The 14,560-nt window shown below is 33.0% G+C and overlaps 4 protein-coding genes across 4 annotated transcripts; 2 read left to right on the top strand and 2 right to left on the bottom strand.

Moving 5' to 3' along the window:
* The first annotated feature begins 794 nt into the window (after positions 1 to 794).
* On the top strand, positions 795 to 7,966 carry LOC130453222 (uncharacterized). The gene is made up of 5 exons (XM_056792849.1): positions 795 to 876; positions 2,887 to 3,290; positions 3,356 to 4,702; positions 5,859 to 6,148; positions 7,134 to 7,966. The coding sequence occupies exons 2-5, from the start codon at positions 2,889 to 2,891 to the stop codon at positions 7,732 to 7,734; spliced, it is 2,640 nt and encodes an 879-aa protein (XP_056648827.1). The 5' UTR covers positions 795 to 876; positions 2,887 to 2,888; the 3' UTR covers positions 7,735 to 7,966.
* A 1,233-nt stretch (positions 7,967 to 9,199) lies between these two features.
* Positions 9,200 to 10,273, bottom strand: LOC130453227 (THAP domain-containing protein 1-like). The gene is made up of 2 exons (XM_056792852.1): positions 9,506 to 10,273; positions 9,200 to 9,370 (listed from the first exon to the last, which is right to left on the bottom strand). The coding sequence occupies exons 1-2, from the start codon at positions 9,801 to 9,803 to the stop codon at positions 9,261 to 9,263; spliced, it is 408 nt and encodes a 135-aa protein (XP_056648830.1). The 5' UTR covers positions 9,804 to 10,273; the 3' UTR covers positions 9,200 to 9,260.
* Positions 10,274 to 10,459: 186 nt separating this feature from the next.
* LOC130453225 (IQ domain-containing protein K-like) lies at positions 10,460 to 12,953 on the bottom strand. The gene is made up of 5 exons (XM_056792850.1): positions 12,761 to 12,953; positions 11,896 to 11,993; positions 11,664 to 11,800; positions 11,381 to 11,510; positions 10,460 to 10,660 (listed from the first exon to the last, which is right to left on the bottom strand). Exons 1-5 carry the CDS (start codon positions 12,951 to 12,953, stop codon positions 10,550 to 10,552), a joined length of 669 nt encoding a protein of 222 aa, XP_056648828.1. The 3' UTR covers positions 10,460 to 10,549.
* Positions 12,954 to 13,180: 227 nt separating this feature from the next.
* On the top strand, positions 13,181 to 14,375 carry LOC130453226 (superoxide dismutase [Mn] 1, mitochondrial). Its single transcript, XM_056792851.1, has 4 exons — positions 13,181 to 13,315; positions 13,372 to 13,551; positions 13,606 to 13,835; positions 13,889 to 14,375. Exons 1-4 carry the CDS (start codon positions 13,269 to 13,271, stop codon positions 14,089 to 14,091), a joined length of 660 nt encoding a protein of 219 aa, XP_056648829.1. The 5' UTR covers positions 13,181 to 13,268; the 3' UTR covers positions 14,092 to 14,375.
* The last annotated feature ends 185 nt before the right edge of the window (positions 14,376 to 14,560 follow it).

Raw genomic sequence — 14,560 nt, 5'->3', positions numbered from 1 at the left:
TGGAATTCTTTATATCATGTAGCAATTAACGTTTACATTATATAAATAAAATATTTTTAATCAAATTATTCTGCAAAGTCATAATATTAATTGAAATTTTAAAATTAGTAGGCCTAAAACTGAAGGTAAAATTAGTCGTCGGCCATATTCCCAGTCATGACATATGGATGCGTGACTTATTAAGAAACTGTACAAAGGGATTGTAAGACAACACGAGACTAATGACAGACATCAATGGACTCAAATGCAGGTCGCTACGTATATTGTGAAATTTTTTCGTAGACATGGCAACGTTACAATAGTATTTTATTAATTGATAACCAGTATTTATTGTGGTCAATTTAACACTATTATAACAACGTTGTCAATAAGGGCAACCAAAATGTTTTGTTTGGGATGTATGACATCCTTAGTTTTGTACAAGAAACTAATTAGCGAGATATCAATTATTTGAGATATAAATTGAGTGAAATTCATTAGATTCTAGTAATATTTGTTAAAGAAACGATTAAAATGCGATCAAAGAAACTTAACAATCAACTAAAGTTTTTGCAATTTATTTAATAAAGGTTTTTCCAACATTTGCAAGATCCGCGTCGATTCCAAAATCAAAACCCATTGCAAAACACAATAATATCCCTCTCGTAATATCAATTTTATATATAAACAGTTTATAACCATCTAAAGTCAGTATACACCTCCACTATCCGGCGTAATCTTAAAGAACCTCTCCGAACGTCTTTCTCGCATTCTTGTAGAAAGTGTCAACACGCGATAGTGTGGTGGGAAAGTATAAAATACTTTGGCTGTGGTAAACAATACTTTAGATCAGTGTGGTCAGTGTTATTTGAAAAGTGGAATTAGTTGGAAAATTAGGTTGGTACCACAATTATAATATTTAAATTTAATTCACCGTCAGTTATTATTATTTATGACAACTTAAAAACTATTTTAAGAAGAAATCAAATAAAAATATAATATCTTAAAATTTTATATTAAAGTTTTTTATGTAAAAACAATATTTTTTATTTTGATTTTTTTGGAGTTCAATTTTACTGGATTATTTGTTCAGATATCAATCTTCTTTTTTTTCTTGTATGGGTAATATGTTTGTTGTTGTCATAGACATCGTAATATTATTACTATGTCTATGGTTGTTGGCTGCCATCGAATACTCTTCTTTTTTTGCGATGTCAAGATAAGAGCAAATATGAAATATTTTATCCATGGTGTTGCCAAATTTTTTTCACATAAATTTATCAAAGTAATACTTAAGAAAATACAAGATTTGGTAAAAATGAAACTGAATAACACCGATGAGGAAAATTGTCGAAAAAAGGCTATTGGAAAATTTTAAAATAAAAAGATGTTTAGTTTAAAGCAAGGAGACATACTATAAACAATGTTGTTTAACCTTGAACTCGAAATGATTCTGAGAAGTAGGGGGATCCGAAAAGAACGTAAAAGAATATGGACTGCGCATAAATTAACAAAAGACCAAATAAATGAAGATGGAAAGGGATCGAAATAAGTGCATATATATTTTTTATAACAAATATCTATGATATTTCAGGCTGCTGGAGTTATTGAAAAATTGATATCAAACTACTTATATCTTTCAAGCTTCCCTGTATAATCATGTAAAGCAAAAAAGTTTGTTGATACGAGTAACCCTATATGTTTCATTCAATTTAACATATCTTAGTCTCTTGTTAATCATCATATATATTAATTACATTCGTGATTTTTATATCCTTCTATATATTTTATGTTTTTGCATAATTCCGTTCCAATAATCTATTTTATATCCCACGTTATTCGTTTGTATACCAATTCCAATGTACTGAGTATTAAAGTTATTAACTAATTCAAAAACACAGCACTAGACCATAGACTAATATTGGTGTATTGACGTGCCATAGACTAATATTAGTGTATTAATTTCTTTCCCCTCTGGACTATTCTTCTAACCCTATTCATCTACCGTCAAATACTTTCTTCTTTTTTTTCAATCTAAAGTGTTGGTACATTTGAACTATTATTCTTATTTGCTTTTACAGAAATCTAAAACGATTTGAACACCTACTATATGATAATAAAAGAAGCTTTTAAACATTTTGAAATTAATTATGAAATATTTGAAAGCAAATGAGAAACTGTTATTAGTTCTACCGTTTCACGACAATATTCTCTCGATGTTAATGACCCTCACACTGCGACCATGACCGTGTCTTATGATGGGAAAGTGAATTGGATGATATGCGAGATTTACTTAAATTGAATTGTATCATTTTACAAACTTTCACTAATTGTACTAACAAGAAAACCATTGTCTTCTGCAAAATTAACATAAAAAAGAAAAATTTTACCTGTTATCTGTTTGTTATATTCAAATTAACATGAAAAAGAAGAATTTAACATATTTATTGTTTAATTGTTTGGAGTGAAGTTATACACAGTGCCGTATTAAGGTAGAATTATTATTAAATTGGTAATATGTTGAATAACAAAATAGGGTCAAATTGTGTGCAAAAAAAATTTAGTGGCCAATTACTGATGGCGCCACGCTTATTCAACTTTCTACCAACTTTTACTTTCTTCTCACTATTTGTTTCTTTATTGCTAATAATATGAGGTAATCGGAATATTTCGCAAACCACGTAAAATTTACATAAAATTATAATAAAACTCTTAGGTAATTATATGAATTAAAATATATCTACCCATTTCAAATTTCTATGGAAATTCACAATTAAAATAAATCAAAATTAAATAAAAAAAAAAATGAGAACCCCAAATTTCTATTATTCTAGAATATTAAGGTGACATTTCGGCTCTACTAGATGTCTTCAATATAAGTTTTAAATTAAATTCCATTTTTTTCAGATATGAGATCTATTTTCTACCTTGTGGTACTGCTGGTGCTGCACCAAGCAAGTTCAGAAGAATCATCGTGGTCTTGGGGTGCAAAAACGAAAGAAGAAACTCAACAAGAAGCATCAAGCAACGATGCCCTTCCGGATGCTTCTCCAAAATCTTTAAACGGATTTTACAACGAACAGGAACCGCTTGTAGCTGCACCTAGTGAATACGAAGAAATCAAATCGAACAGCACCGAAGCCGAACAAGTTATCGACGAAATTATCAGCTCTACGAGAGCAGGTAGAGCTATAGATGGTTTCGACGAAGTTTACAGCGATCCCAATGTCCAAGAAGCTCTACAAAACGGGGACGAATCCGAAGCAAGAAATATTATTAAAGACAGACTTTGCGCTTTAGGACTCATGCAGGTATATGCGACATTGACTTGGAATTTTAAATAAAAAAAAAATTAATTGTTAATTTAACGTTTCAGTGTGATGGAGTAGAGGAAAAGCGACCATTCTACACACCTGAAGAACTCATTTACGCCCAACCTGTATCTATAAATCCAGTCGGTAAACCCATTCCAACAATTCCACTTAAAGGAAATCGCGGCGTCGGCTACGGCCCCCCAAAACCTGTCCCGTACCCCAACCGTCCTTCGTCTTTTAGTAAATTCCCTCCAAATAAATTCGGTCCTCCAACTAATTCCGCATACTATCAACAAGGGAAACCTCCTCGGCGTCATTTTGGCATACCCCCTTCCAAACCTTTCTATGGAAAACCCGGAGGAAACGGTGAAATTTACGAAGGAGGTGAATTTTTCAACAAACCACCTACTTTCACTTCGGGATTGAATGATTTCATACAACCCATTGAACCGGAAACTCCTCCTTATAAATTCGAACAAGGATCTTCTCAATTTGGCCAACATAAAGATAAAAAAGTGGAAATAACCGTACACGCTCAAGGAGGAAATGCGGCCGCTGTGGGATCAGTTAATAAAGGCGCAGTAGAACACGTCCATCACCATTACCATCATAATATAGACGACGGTAAACCAGTAGTAGTGAATCCCGTTCCGATCGCATCTGCAGCGGTCACTACAACTGACTTATCATCATCAAACGCCTTCGGAGCAAATTTCGGTAGTTTCAAACCTTCTTCTCCGGTTTCTTCATCATCTGGTTTAGGTCATTTCGCATCTACTTCCGATTTTGGATCTTCAAATCATTTTGGTTCCGCTAATGGTTTCGGTTCTGGTTCCAATAACGGATTTGGATCTTCCAACGGTTATCCCGGTGCTAGTAATAGTTTTCAACAAAGTACTTACGGTGGTCAATCGATAGTAAGTTACGGGGGATCGAAACCGATTACCGAGAATTATCACGAACCGAATTACGGAAGCTTTGGAGCTTCAGTAGGTTCGTTCGGTTCGACAAATCTATACAAAAAAGAACTAAACTTGAACCAGTTAAACAATAATCATCTTCAAGGCGGTTACGCTGATAAATATCAAGGTTTGGAGTCGGCCAGAGCTGAGAATTACGATTGTGTGTGCGTTCCTTACGACCAATGTCCCGCTCACGACATCATTGGACGAAAAGACGATTTATATTTACCGTTGGATCCGAGAAACTTAAAAAGTGATATTGACGCTCTTAACGAAGAAGAACGCGTCATTACCGATGGTAACGGTACTATGACAGTTGTAAAGGTTAACAAAGATACCGGTTTAAACGCCACCACCGTAGAGGAAGTTAAGGAAGAAGGGAAGAAGATTAGCAAGAGAGATACTGCCGATGTGGACGCTAAATTGAGTACGGATAAACCAGAAGCGGTAAGTCGAGTTGGATTTACATAACTAATGTTAACTATACTAAAATACTAAATATATATATATATATATATATATATATATATATATATATATATATATATATATATATATATATAACTTTTACAGATGATATGTTAATTTGTAGTCCATGGGATTCACGGGATACCATCGCCTATGTGATTAAACTGACTAAAGCCGTATTTAACCAACCCAGGTGGCTGGTATTTTATATATTCTTAACACCATCAATAAAATATGGCAACATTGTTACAGCGTCAGAATCACTATGGATCCTTTGGTAATTTGGATATGAAGAGTATTAAACCGACTTTCGGAGTCTCTTTCGGTTTACCACAACAAGGCGGATATCCGGTGAATCCCTACGGACAAACACCTTTTGCGAACCCTTATCCTATCGGACAAACCGGGATAAATCTCGGTTTGGTTTCTGTTAATCCTCTAGTGTCCATTCAGGTTACTAAAGATGATTACGGTAAAAAAGAAATTAAACCTTTCGTTAATTTACACGTCACCCCTAATAATTATCTGATTCATAAATTTTCCGATCTATTCAATTACAAAAAAGCTGTTATTTTCAATAAACACAAACATTATCATCTGTACAATGGAAATCGATATCCTTCGTACCATCATCATCCACATCACAACGATTATCCTTATATTTATCGGGAACATCCTCATGAGTTTAGTTCAACCAATCAACATCATCCTGAAATTATATATAAACCCCCGTTTATCGATAATAGTCATGCATCTCTAAATTCCGAAGAAAATTATCCTCACGAGAATCCTGATTACTCCAAGGATCAATATTTTGACAATCCTTTAAATTACGGTGGCGGTTCATACTATCCGGAACCTTTCTACGGTCGTACTTTCCAAAATAGCACCAATTTAGTCGACGGAACGAATATTTTACAACAATATGAGATCGATTCCTATACAAAGATACGTAATGGGAAAAGTTTTGAATTAGATACACCTTCTCCCAATCCCATACGATTCCCTAGTACCAGAAAACGAAGGGACACTAGAAATAACGAAAATGACAAAATGATAGTGAAGGTAATTGAACGGAAAATGTGAAAATCAATAAAAAAAAATGTTTATTGTAATTTTTTTATATTTATTTTAGCGTCAATTCTACGGAGGTCGTCCGCAAGTATGTGGTCCAAGACACGTTTGTTGCAAACGTCCTCTACGTCCCCAAGTACCACACGTTAACCGCCAATGTGGTACAAGACACACTCAAGGTATAAACGGACGTATCAAGAATCCTGTATACGTCGACGGCGACAGCGAATTCGGTGAATATCCTTGGCAAGTTGCCATACTTAAAAAGGATTCAAAAGAGAGCGTTTATGTATGTGGAGGTACATTGATTGATCCTTTACATATTTTGACAGCAGCACACTGTGTTAAAACGTAAGTGAAATGAATACAATTTCCAAATCACAGTAACGCCAACTTCAAAAGCCAATCCACTTCCCAAAAAGCTCAACAATCATGTTAGGAGATTAGGCCATTAGAATTTGACTACGCCTCATTTTTTTCGCGATTAATTCCTGACTTTGAAAGGTCCAAAATAGCTTGTAGATCAGTTTTCATTATCCATATTCTTCATTTTGTTTCGTTGTTTGTTTGTTTTTGAGTTAATCCGAATCTCCTAACATAATTTTGAGACTTTCTCTCTCTCTCTCTCTCTCTCTCTCTCTCTCTCTCTCAGGTCTTCGATCACCTCTACTTACCATCTCCTCCTTGGTCTTCTTTTATTTCTTGTTCATCCTTATTGTATGTTTGTCATTTTTTTGTTGCTCTGAAATCTGGTATTCTCTGTATGTGACCCAATCGCTGGGGTTATTTTGGATCTTATTATTTTGCTTCTTCAAATAAATACCATATTTCGTTATTCGTTCTTCTCAGCCATAATTCTCCCTCCTTTTTACCCCCTTGTATCCTTTTTTCCATATATCTAACTTCTCTCTTGACCTTATCGCATTGTTTACTTACTATCCTTCGTTATCCTTGCTTTCATATTTCCTCCTTCGTCACCGTCGTCGTTGATAACTACCTCAACATATACACAACTTTGAACTGGATCTGACCTCATTACTTTTTTACATTCAGTTGAATCGTCATTTTTGTTTTTATCTCTACCAGTTAGTACCATTTTCTCGTTTTAATTTCTTCTCTACATTTAGCATCCCTGTTTTATTTTCTGTGGTAAAAATTATTCTACATTCGAATAATTCCCTTCAATTTACTCCTTTCCCTTCCCCACACACCTTCCCGTACGTTTTACCATTGGAAGTCTTCTTTGGTAATGGTCTTTAGGAGCTTTACCGCTTCTATCGACTCAAATCCGTTTGGAGCTGATATATAAGTAAATTTCTTCTATTTTTGTCTTCAGGTACACTGGTTTTGACTTGAGAGCGCGTTTAGGGGAATGGGACGTCAACCACGACGTCGAATTCTACCCCTATATTGAACGAGACGTAGTTTCAGTACATGTACATCCGGAATTCTACGCCGGTACCCTTTACAACGACATAGCAATTTTAAGAATGGACAAACCCGTTGATTGGTCAAAACATCCCCATATCAGTCCAGCTTGTTTACCGCACCCACGCGAAGATTACACTGGAGCCAGATGCTGGACTACTGGATGGGGAAAAGACGCTTTTGGAGATTTTGGAAAATATCAGAATATTCTTAAGGAGGTAGATGTACCAATCGTTGATAGTGGTATTTGTCAAAGGCAGTTGCAACAAACTAGATTAGGATATGATTTCAAACTTCATCCTGGTTTTATCTGTGCCGGAGGAGAAGAAGGTAAAGACGCCTGCAAAGGGGACGGTGGTGGTCCCATGGTTTGTGAAAGAGGAGGTACTTGGCAAGTGGTTGGTTTGGTCAGTTGGGGTATAGGATGCGGCCAAACTGGAGTTCCTGGAGTATACGTCAAAGTTGGCTACTACCTCGACTGGATAAAACAGATCACGGCAAGATATTAAGTTAATGCTAGGAGATTTTTGTACAGAATGCCTTCTTGTTTAGTGTTCATTCTAAAGTACATGAAAATGTACTCATATTTAAGGTTATTTATTTAAAAAAATTATATTTATAAATAGGGTAGTTTAATTTATTAATATAACTAAGCTTTAGTTTGTTTTCATTTTATTTTGTTCTTTGTGATGTTTATATCTCAAATGTACTGATTTTTATTTCAATAAAATTTTTATAAAACTAGTTTAACTTAATACATATCAGAACCTATAGTTTCAACAAATACGATATAAAATAAATATAAACATATATTACCCTATAATTTGCTTTATATTTTAAATTGAAACTTTATTATTGGTTTCAATATATCAGCCGTGGAAATATTTTCGAAAAATAGAAACACTTTCTTACCTTGTGTTGGTTAATTAAATACATTTACAGTGGTTTACATATTAATATTAAGATTTGCTCATTTTTGCACTTCTGTAAACAGTTATTTAAATACTTTTTAAAAAACATAATGACAAATGACAAGTTGAAGTTTATTAACGCCACAAAATATAACACTTACAGAAAGTCTTGTGTTTTCCAAGTGAACATTTAAAAATAAAATCGTCATATATTGGTATTTGATGTAATTTTCATGTTCTAACCTAATCAAACTCATTGTCACACCGACACAATTTATGGTTTTGTAGAGTTTTAATTACTTGATAAAATAAATTCAAATTACCAGCGAACTGGAATACACGAAATAAAATAAAAGTGAATATTAACCAACGAATCTCTCACTCTCTCCGTGATCACAAACCACATGCTCTGTAGTACTAAAGTTGTGCTCGGTAATGCTTTTCGTGGACCGCAGCGAGCAGAAAATGATTTGTATCACAAGATCAGGTTGTATAGATTGATCACAGTTATTGCCGAACAGTAACAAAAAAAAACTTAAACCAGAATAATTGAAATCAGCTGGCCAGAACAATCGTGACCTCTGGAGGGGGTAAGAATATACACAGTCAGTTTTTATACGCTACAAATAAGATATTTTATTTTATACACACAAAATCAAACAGATAAGTACAAACAACTGCCGAATAAAATTTTTAGTTGATAAGCATTAAAACGTCAAAACAAATCTTTTTCAAAATTCAAAACAAAGAGCTCTTACTTAGAGTGTTCAAAAATTTATATAGCCGAACGGGAATTGAGCAGTGGGGTCGAAATAAAGTGGATTGACGAACGATACCGAACGACCAGAGTTATCAGATGTACATAGCCGAACGCAGTATAATACTAATTACACGGAATCAAGAATAGTTCACCAATAGGATTGCTCAATAAACTGAATGTGTCTGCCATGTGCGTGCGAAAAATCGCCATACGTGACGTCACCTGCAGACCTCGACCGGTCTTAACTCTTTGTTGAGCTAGACTATTTGATGAGTTTAAAGGCCAATTTTAACAAAAATACAGTTATTTTTTTAAGTTTTATTCATTATTATGAATTAATATTAATTTAAAATCCAATTTCCAATTATTCAGTTAATTTTAAGTTCCATTTATAAGCTTCACTTGTTGATTTTTTTGAATACAATCCCAAAGTAGGAACAGCGGTTTTTTTCAATATTTTTCGTAGTGGTAAACCTAAAATACATATACATATTATATATATTTATGAACAAATTGAGTTACTAAATTTCATTACCAAAATCATTTTGGGACAGTATAGACTTTGAAAGCTATAAACTATTACACTAAACAATTAAATAATTCACCAACCTAATAATTCATTCTGTAAGTCTCTTTCATAATCCTTTTCTGTGAAATGAACTGAGCAGATGTAGCTAGTATCAGGGTTAAATTTATCTTCCCGTTTGCATCGTAATATCCATTCTTTTCTCATAGTTTGGGAAACAAGATCTTTAGCTTTGGGAAACCGATGAAATATAAAATATTCATGTTCTTGCTGCCTTGTTTTATAGGTATTACCACAACCATACACAGCACAACGTGTACCAGGCATTTTGATTTTTGGACATATACTACATGCACTAAAATCAAACAAACAAAGTTTCATTTAGCAAAAAAAAGTAAAATAAAAATCTAGATTAGTTGCTGGACAAATGCAAACCAACCGACCAAAAACGCTGTTATGATTCGCCCATTTTTTTAATTTTTTATTGTGGTGTATAAAGAACAGAAATTTAAATAAGCCAATTAAATTGTCATTTCTGCTCAGCTGGTTTTCTTTCAGCCAGTAACTGACTTGGATTTTAATTTTTATTTTGCTATTTAAATCCAGCTTTAATATAACAAAACATTTTTACCTACCCTTGAAAGTCTCACAAGATTATTTTGCCTTAAACAATAATATTGTCTTTGTTCACTATTCTCCACATATATAATACACACAAATAATAGTTTTTAAAACGTAGAACTAAGTAAAAAACGAATTTCCAACTCTTCAATCACTTGTACGACCTTTTCGAATTAACAAAAACACAAGCAATACCGCACAGCGTAAATGGTAAACAAGCCGTCGAGGTCTGCAGGTGACGTAAACATCACTTAACCTTGGCTCAAGAATTGGCGTATGTACGTCTTATGGGATTGATCAATCCTATTGGTGAACTATTCTTGACACGGAATTAAATATATTGACTTTCATGTTTGTCTATGGTGCAGTGGTAGGAATGAAACAAAAATATTTAAACATTTATTTTGCATTATAAATAATTTTATTTATATATAGAAATATAATTTTAGATTATTTCAAACTGTCGGTTTAACCGACAAATCCTTTTAATAATTTAAAAATAACATTCATTTAGCTTCATTTTCATCAACATTGCTTTGTGACGGTTTCTTTGAGGATTCGGACATTGCAACCATAGAAGCATCATTAGTCTCACTATCTCTATTGAACTTTATATTCTAATAAAATAAAAAAAAGACTATTAGCATTAATTTCTAATATGGGGAGACGTGATTAAAGGTAAAATTGTTTTTCAATTAAAACTTTGTGAATATAATGTTGAATTTTTTAATATAGTAGCCAAAATTATTCATAAAACGTAGACATAATAATTAATACTAGTCTATACTTTCTATATTCAATAGTTGAGCCAACATTAGAAATAATTTACTTTTGGTTTAAGATATAGCTATCTTTGTTCCATTGGACGGTGATTGGTGAAATGAGATAGAGGATTAGAGTGGAAGGAGTATGATGGGAGCTTGTTAAAGTTGGCCCAAACGGCTGGCAAAGGGAGAAAGAACATCAGTACACCACTCTCTATTTCTCTCTACTCTATTCTGAGTGACAGGAATGGGAATGGAGGAGATTAACAAGTTTTGCATCTATTGGTGAGTAGAGGAAGATAAAGAGAGGTAAACCGATGCTCTTCCTCTCTCGTCCACTCGTATGCCACTCTCTCTATCTTAACGACACAAGACATTAGAAGGAGCACTTGAAACATTGGACAGAGATAACTGTATCATAACTTTCTTTGTATCTCATTCTGATATTGGAACAAGAATTTCATCGAATGCGCAGTCTAGTATTTATTATATCTATGAATAAAAATTTAAAAAAAGTTAAACTCAAGACAAGTTTTGTATTTCATCAATAAAAACAAATATTTAGATGTGTACCTTCCAAAATGACCTAATTTCTTGAAGATCAGCTCTTCTTCTCACCCAATATCCTCTCAAATGAGCTTGAATGTATCTAACAGCAGTAGACCTTGACATTAAACAAGATAAAGGAAAATACGGCCTTGGTCTAAAATTTGAGGTTATGACACACTTTACTTGAAAAAGTATTGCGATATCAGCCATTTTAATAAAGATATCTAGTTTATTGAATTATAACTAGTACTACAATTCGAATTCCAATATAACGCTTGTAAGAATGATAAAAAATGGATATACATACTTAATTTGCAAGTACTCCACGACCCAATTCAAATCGAACACGCCCTTCCATGGATTGCTACGTCCAGGATATTTTGGATTAGAATTATATAGGCATTCGCTTAAGAAATCGATTCCATTGAAAGAAGTTTTCGGTTTCTAAAAAATAATATCAGCAATACAAAGTATTGTATCACATTTCCCCTACGTTAACGAAAATATTGTGCCAGACGTACGACATCATAAGTACTTACGAAGCAACATTCATTTTCAATTGCTTTATGCAGAAGTTTTATGAGAAAATTTTGAAGGGTAGGATAAATTAGTTTTTCAACTTGAACAAGAGCAGGATCTAAAAAGAGTTTTTAATTAAGTAATTAAAATTTGAATAGAAAATACTGCATGCCTTGATTCTGTAATCAAGTATACATTTGTCTAATTGGTAAACATGACAACACTGCAAACTTCCCGTGATCTACAATCAAGGACTTATCCACAAAACATAGGACGATCTACTTGACCAAATCTGTCAAACTCTTCTGACGTCACAAATTACATGATATCACTTCACATCGTCACATGATGGTAAAATGTAAACAAACAACATAATAATAAATAATGCGATTTATTTCATGTAGATCTCACTTCATAATGTATATAAAATATGAGTAACTTCAACAGAAATAATTAAAGCTGATCAATATATCAGCTTGAAAGATTGAGGAAATAATAACTGAGCTTAATTTGATTTGATTATTGTCATTATCACCAACATTAAAGCTTTCGTAGGATGGCTACACGATAGTTATATTTTGTGACGTCACAAAATTCGATTGTGTGGTGTTAATGAAAGTGAATCGTCCTTTTTTGCGGAAGAGTCTTGGTCTACAATACCAGCTGATGAAAAAGAAGTGCAAAATTTGAATTTATTTTAATCAAATTCATATTTCAATACTAATAATATATAGAATATATTAGTTTGAAATTTGAAAAAGATGTTTAGAACCGCATTGACAAATAATGAATTAAAAATAAAAATACTTTTAACCTTATAATAATCGTTTTTTTCATGAAATAAGTCTATTAATGAAATAAATATAAATAAAATTATAAGTATACTTGTTTCTGTTTCGCAGATACTCTGTTTAGATTTTTTGTGTGCTTCAACCAGAGCTTTATTTTTATCCCAGTCTTCCATTATTTCAGCAGCTATATCAGGATCTATTTCCTCGTCATCGTATGCATCGATTTCAGTTGGCGCGTTCGATACCGACATTGAAGCTACGGCAGTTCGAAGTTGTGCTTGAGCCATATTATTGAAAAATTTTATTCAGTTTTTATTTTTGACGTTTGACAAAACATTTGTCTAATGTTAGAGGGGCAAGGGAAAAACGCAACTGTGCTCGACGCACAGAAGGAAAAAACGACAATTTGAAACGTGGGTTTGTAACATTGCGCACCCATGCGTTCGATTGTGTCATCAAAAAGTGACTAATTTACCTCCTAGTCAATTTAATTTTTAGTCCTGTGACAAAATGTCATATTTACAAAAAAGATCTGTCGAATAGTTGAACCGGTCAGAGAACGTGATTAGTTATCAGAAATAACTTTTTAAAATTAATTGATAATGCTTACATTAAGGCAACTCGCTACAGCTGCAAAAACTGTGGCTCAGTAAGATGTAATCTATTCATAATTGTTATGTATTAATTAAAAATAATGAATTCCAGAAATGCGAGTAGGATGAAACATTCTCTTCCCGAACTTCCTTATGAATACGCCGCTCTTGAACCAGTAATTTCTAGAGAAATAATGAATCTGCATCATTCTAAACATCACAATACTTACGTAACCAACTTGAATGCAGCTGAGGACAAATTGCGATCTGCTACAGAAAAAGGAGACATCAGGTACTTATTTCTATCAATATTTTTATTTACAACTTGAAATATTCATTGTTTTAGCACCATAATATCCTTGGCTCCTGCTTTGAAGTTCAACGGCGGTGGTCACTTAAACCACTCAATATTTTGGCAGAATTTGAGTCCCTGCAAAACTGATCCCAGTCCTGAGTTATCCACTGCTATTAATAATGCTTTTGGAAGCATGGAAAATATGAAGAAACTTCTTTCGGCTCAAACTACTGCTATTCAAGGTTCCGGGTGGGGTTGGTTGGGATATAATCCAACTTCAAGTAAGACTAAGAATAAAATTGTGTCTTTTCTTAATTAATTTTTCTTTTTCCAGAAACAATCCAAATTGTAACATGTGCCAATCAAGATCCTCTTCAGGCTACTACTGGTTTGGTACCACTTCTAGGTATTGATGTTTGGGAACATGCTTATTATTTGCAGTATAAAAATGTGAGAGCTGATTACGTAAATGCAATTTTTGATATTGTCAATTGGAAAGACGTCTCCGAGAGATACAAAAAAGCTGCTGGTTGTTGAATTTAATCATAGTTTTTATTATGAACTTTTTGTTGTTACTTTTTATTTAAAAAAAATAATAGATAATATCTGAAAAAATGTAGAATTATTGAATTTATATTGATTATAAGATGTATATCCAGAATATGAATTTTTTATGCACTTTTTAAGTGTTATGATTAAGTAGTACTATAAAATAATATGCGCTAGATATTTTTAGAACTCGAAATATATATATATATATATATATATATATATATATATATATATATATATATATATATATATATAAACAATAATAAAAAGTGTTTTAATCAATTCCACCAAAGTCGGTTTTTTTGTTAGCGAAATAATCGATAATTTCCTGTATTGAAACGAATGATTTCTAAGGATGTTTTACATCGTTGTCGCATTGTAATTTATCACCAATAAAATGATGAGTTAACTGGCTAGATGCAAGGACTCTTCCACAAAGGCCGTCTACTTAACC

Source organism: Diorhabda sublineata, chromosome 2 (assembly GCF_026230105.1).
Source record: "Diorhabda sublineata isolate icDioSubl1.1 chromosome 2, icDioSubl1.1, whole genome shotgun sequence".
NCBI classification, from domain to species: Eukaryota; Metazoa; Arthropoda; class Insecta; order Coleoptera; family Chrysomelidae; genus Diorhabda; species Diorhabda sublineata.
This window is presented reverse-complemented; position numbering and strand designations above follow the sequence as displayed.

Coding starts and splice junctions, on each gene's coding strand:
- LOC130453222 (XM_056792849.1), top strand. CDS start 2,889: ATGAGATCTATTTTCTACCTTGTGGTACTGCTGGTGCTGCACCAAGCA. Junction 4,703..5,858: donor GTACGGATAAACCAGAAGCG/GTAAGTCGAGTT, acceptor TATTTATTTTAG/CGTCAATTCTACGGAGGTCG. Junction 6,149..7,133: donor GCAGCACACTGTGTTAAAAC/GTAAGTGAAATG, acceptor TTTTGTCTTCAG/GTACACTGGTTTTGACTTGA.
- LOC130453227 (XM_056792852.1), bottom strand. CDS start 9,803: ATGAAACTTTGTTTGTTTGATTTTAGTGCATGTAGTATATGTCCAAAA. Junction 9,371..9,505: donor CTTACAGAATGAATTATTAG/GTTGGTGAATTA, acceptor TATGTATTTTAG/GTTTACCACTACGAAAAATA.
- LOC130453225 (XM_056792850.1), bottom strand. CDS start 12,953: ATGGCTCAAGCACAACTTCGAACTGCCGTAGCTTCAATGTCGGTATCG. Junction 11,994..12,760: donor TATCTGCGAAACAGAAACAA/GTATACTTATAA, acceptor AACTCTTTTTAG/ATCCTGCTCTTGTTCAAGTT. Junction 10,661..11,380: donor AAATTAGGTCATTTTGGAAG/GTACACATCTAA, acceptor TTATTTTATTAG/AATATAAAGTTCAATAGAGA.
- LOC130453226 (XM_056792851.1), top strand. CDS start 13,269: ATGCTTACATTAAGGCAACTCGCTACAGCTGCAAAAACTGTGGCTCA. Junction 13,316..13,371: donor GCTGCAAAAACTGTGGCTCA/GTAAGATGTAAT, acceptor AATGAATTCCAG/AAATGCGAGTAGGATGAAAC. Junction 13,836..13,888: donor GGGATATAATCCAACTTCAA/GTAAGACTAAGA, acceptor TTCTTTTTCCAG/AAACAATCCAAATTGTAACA.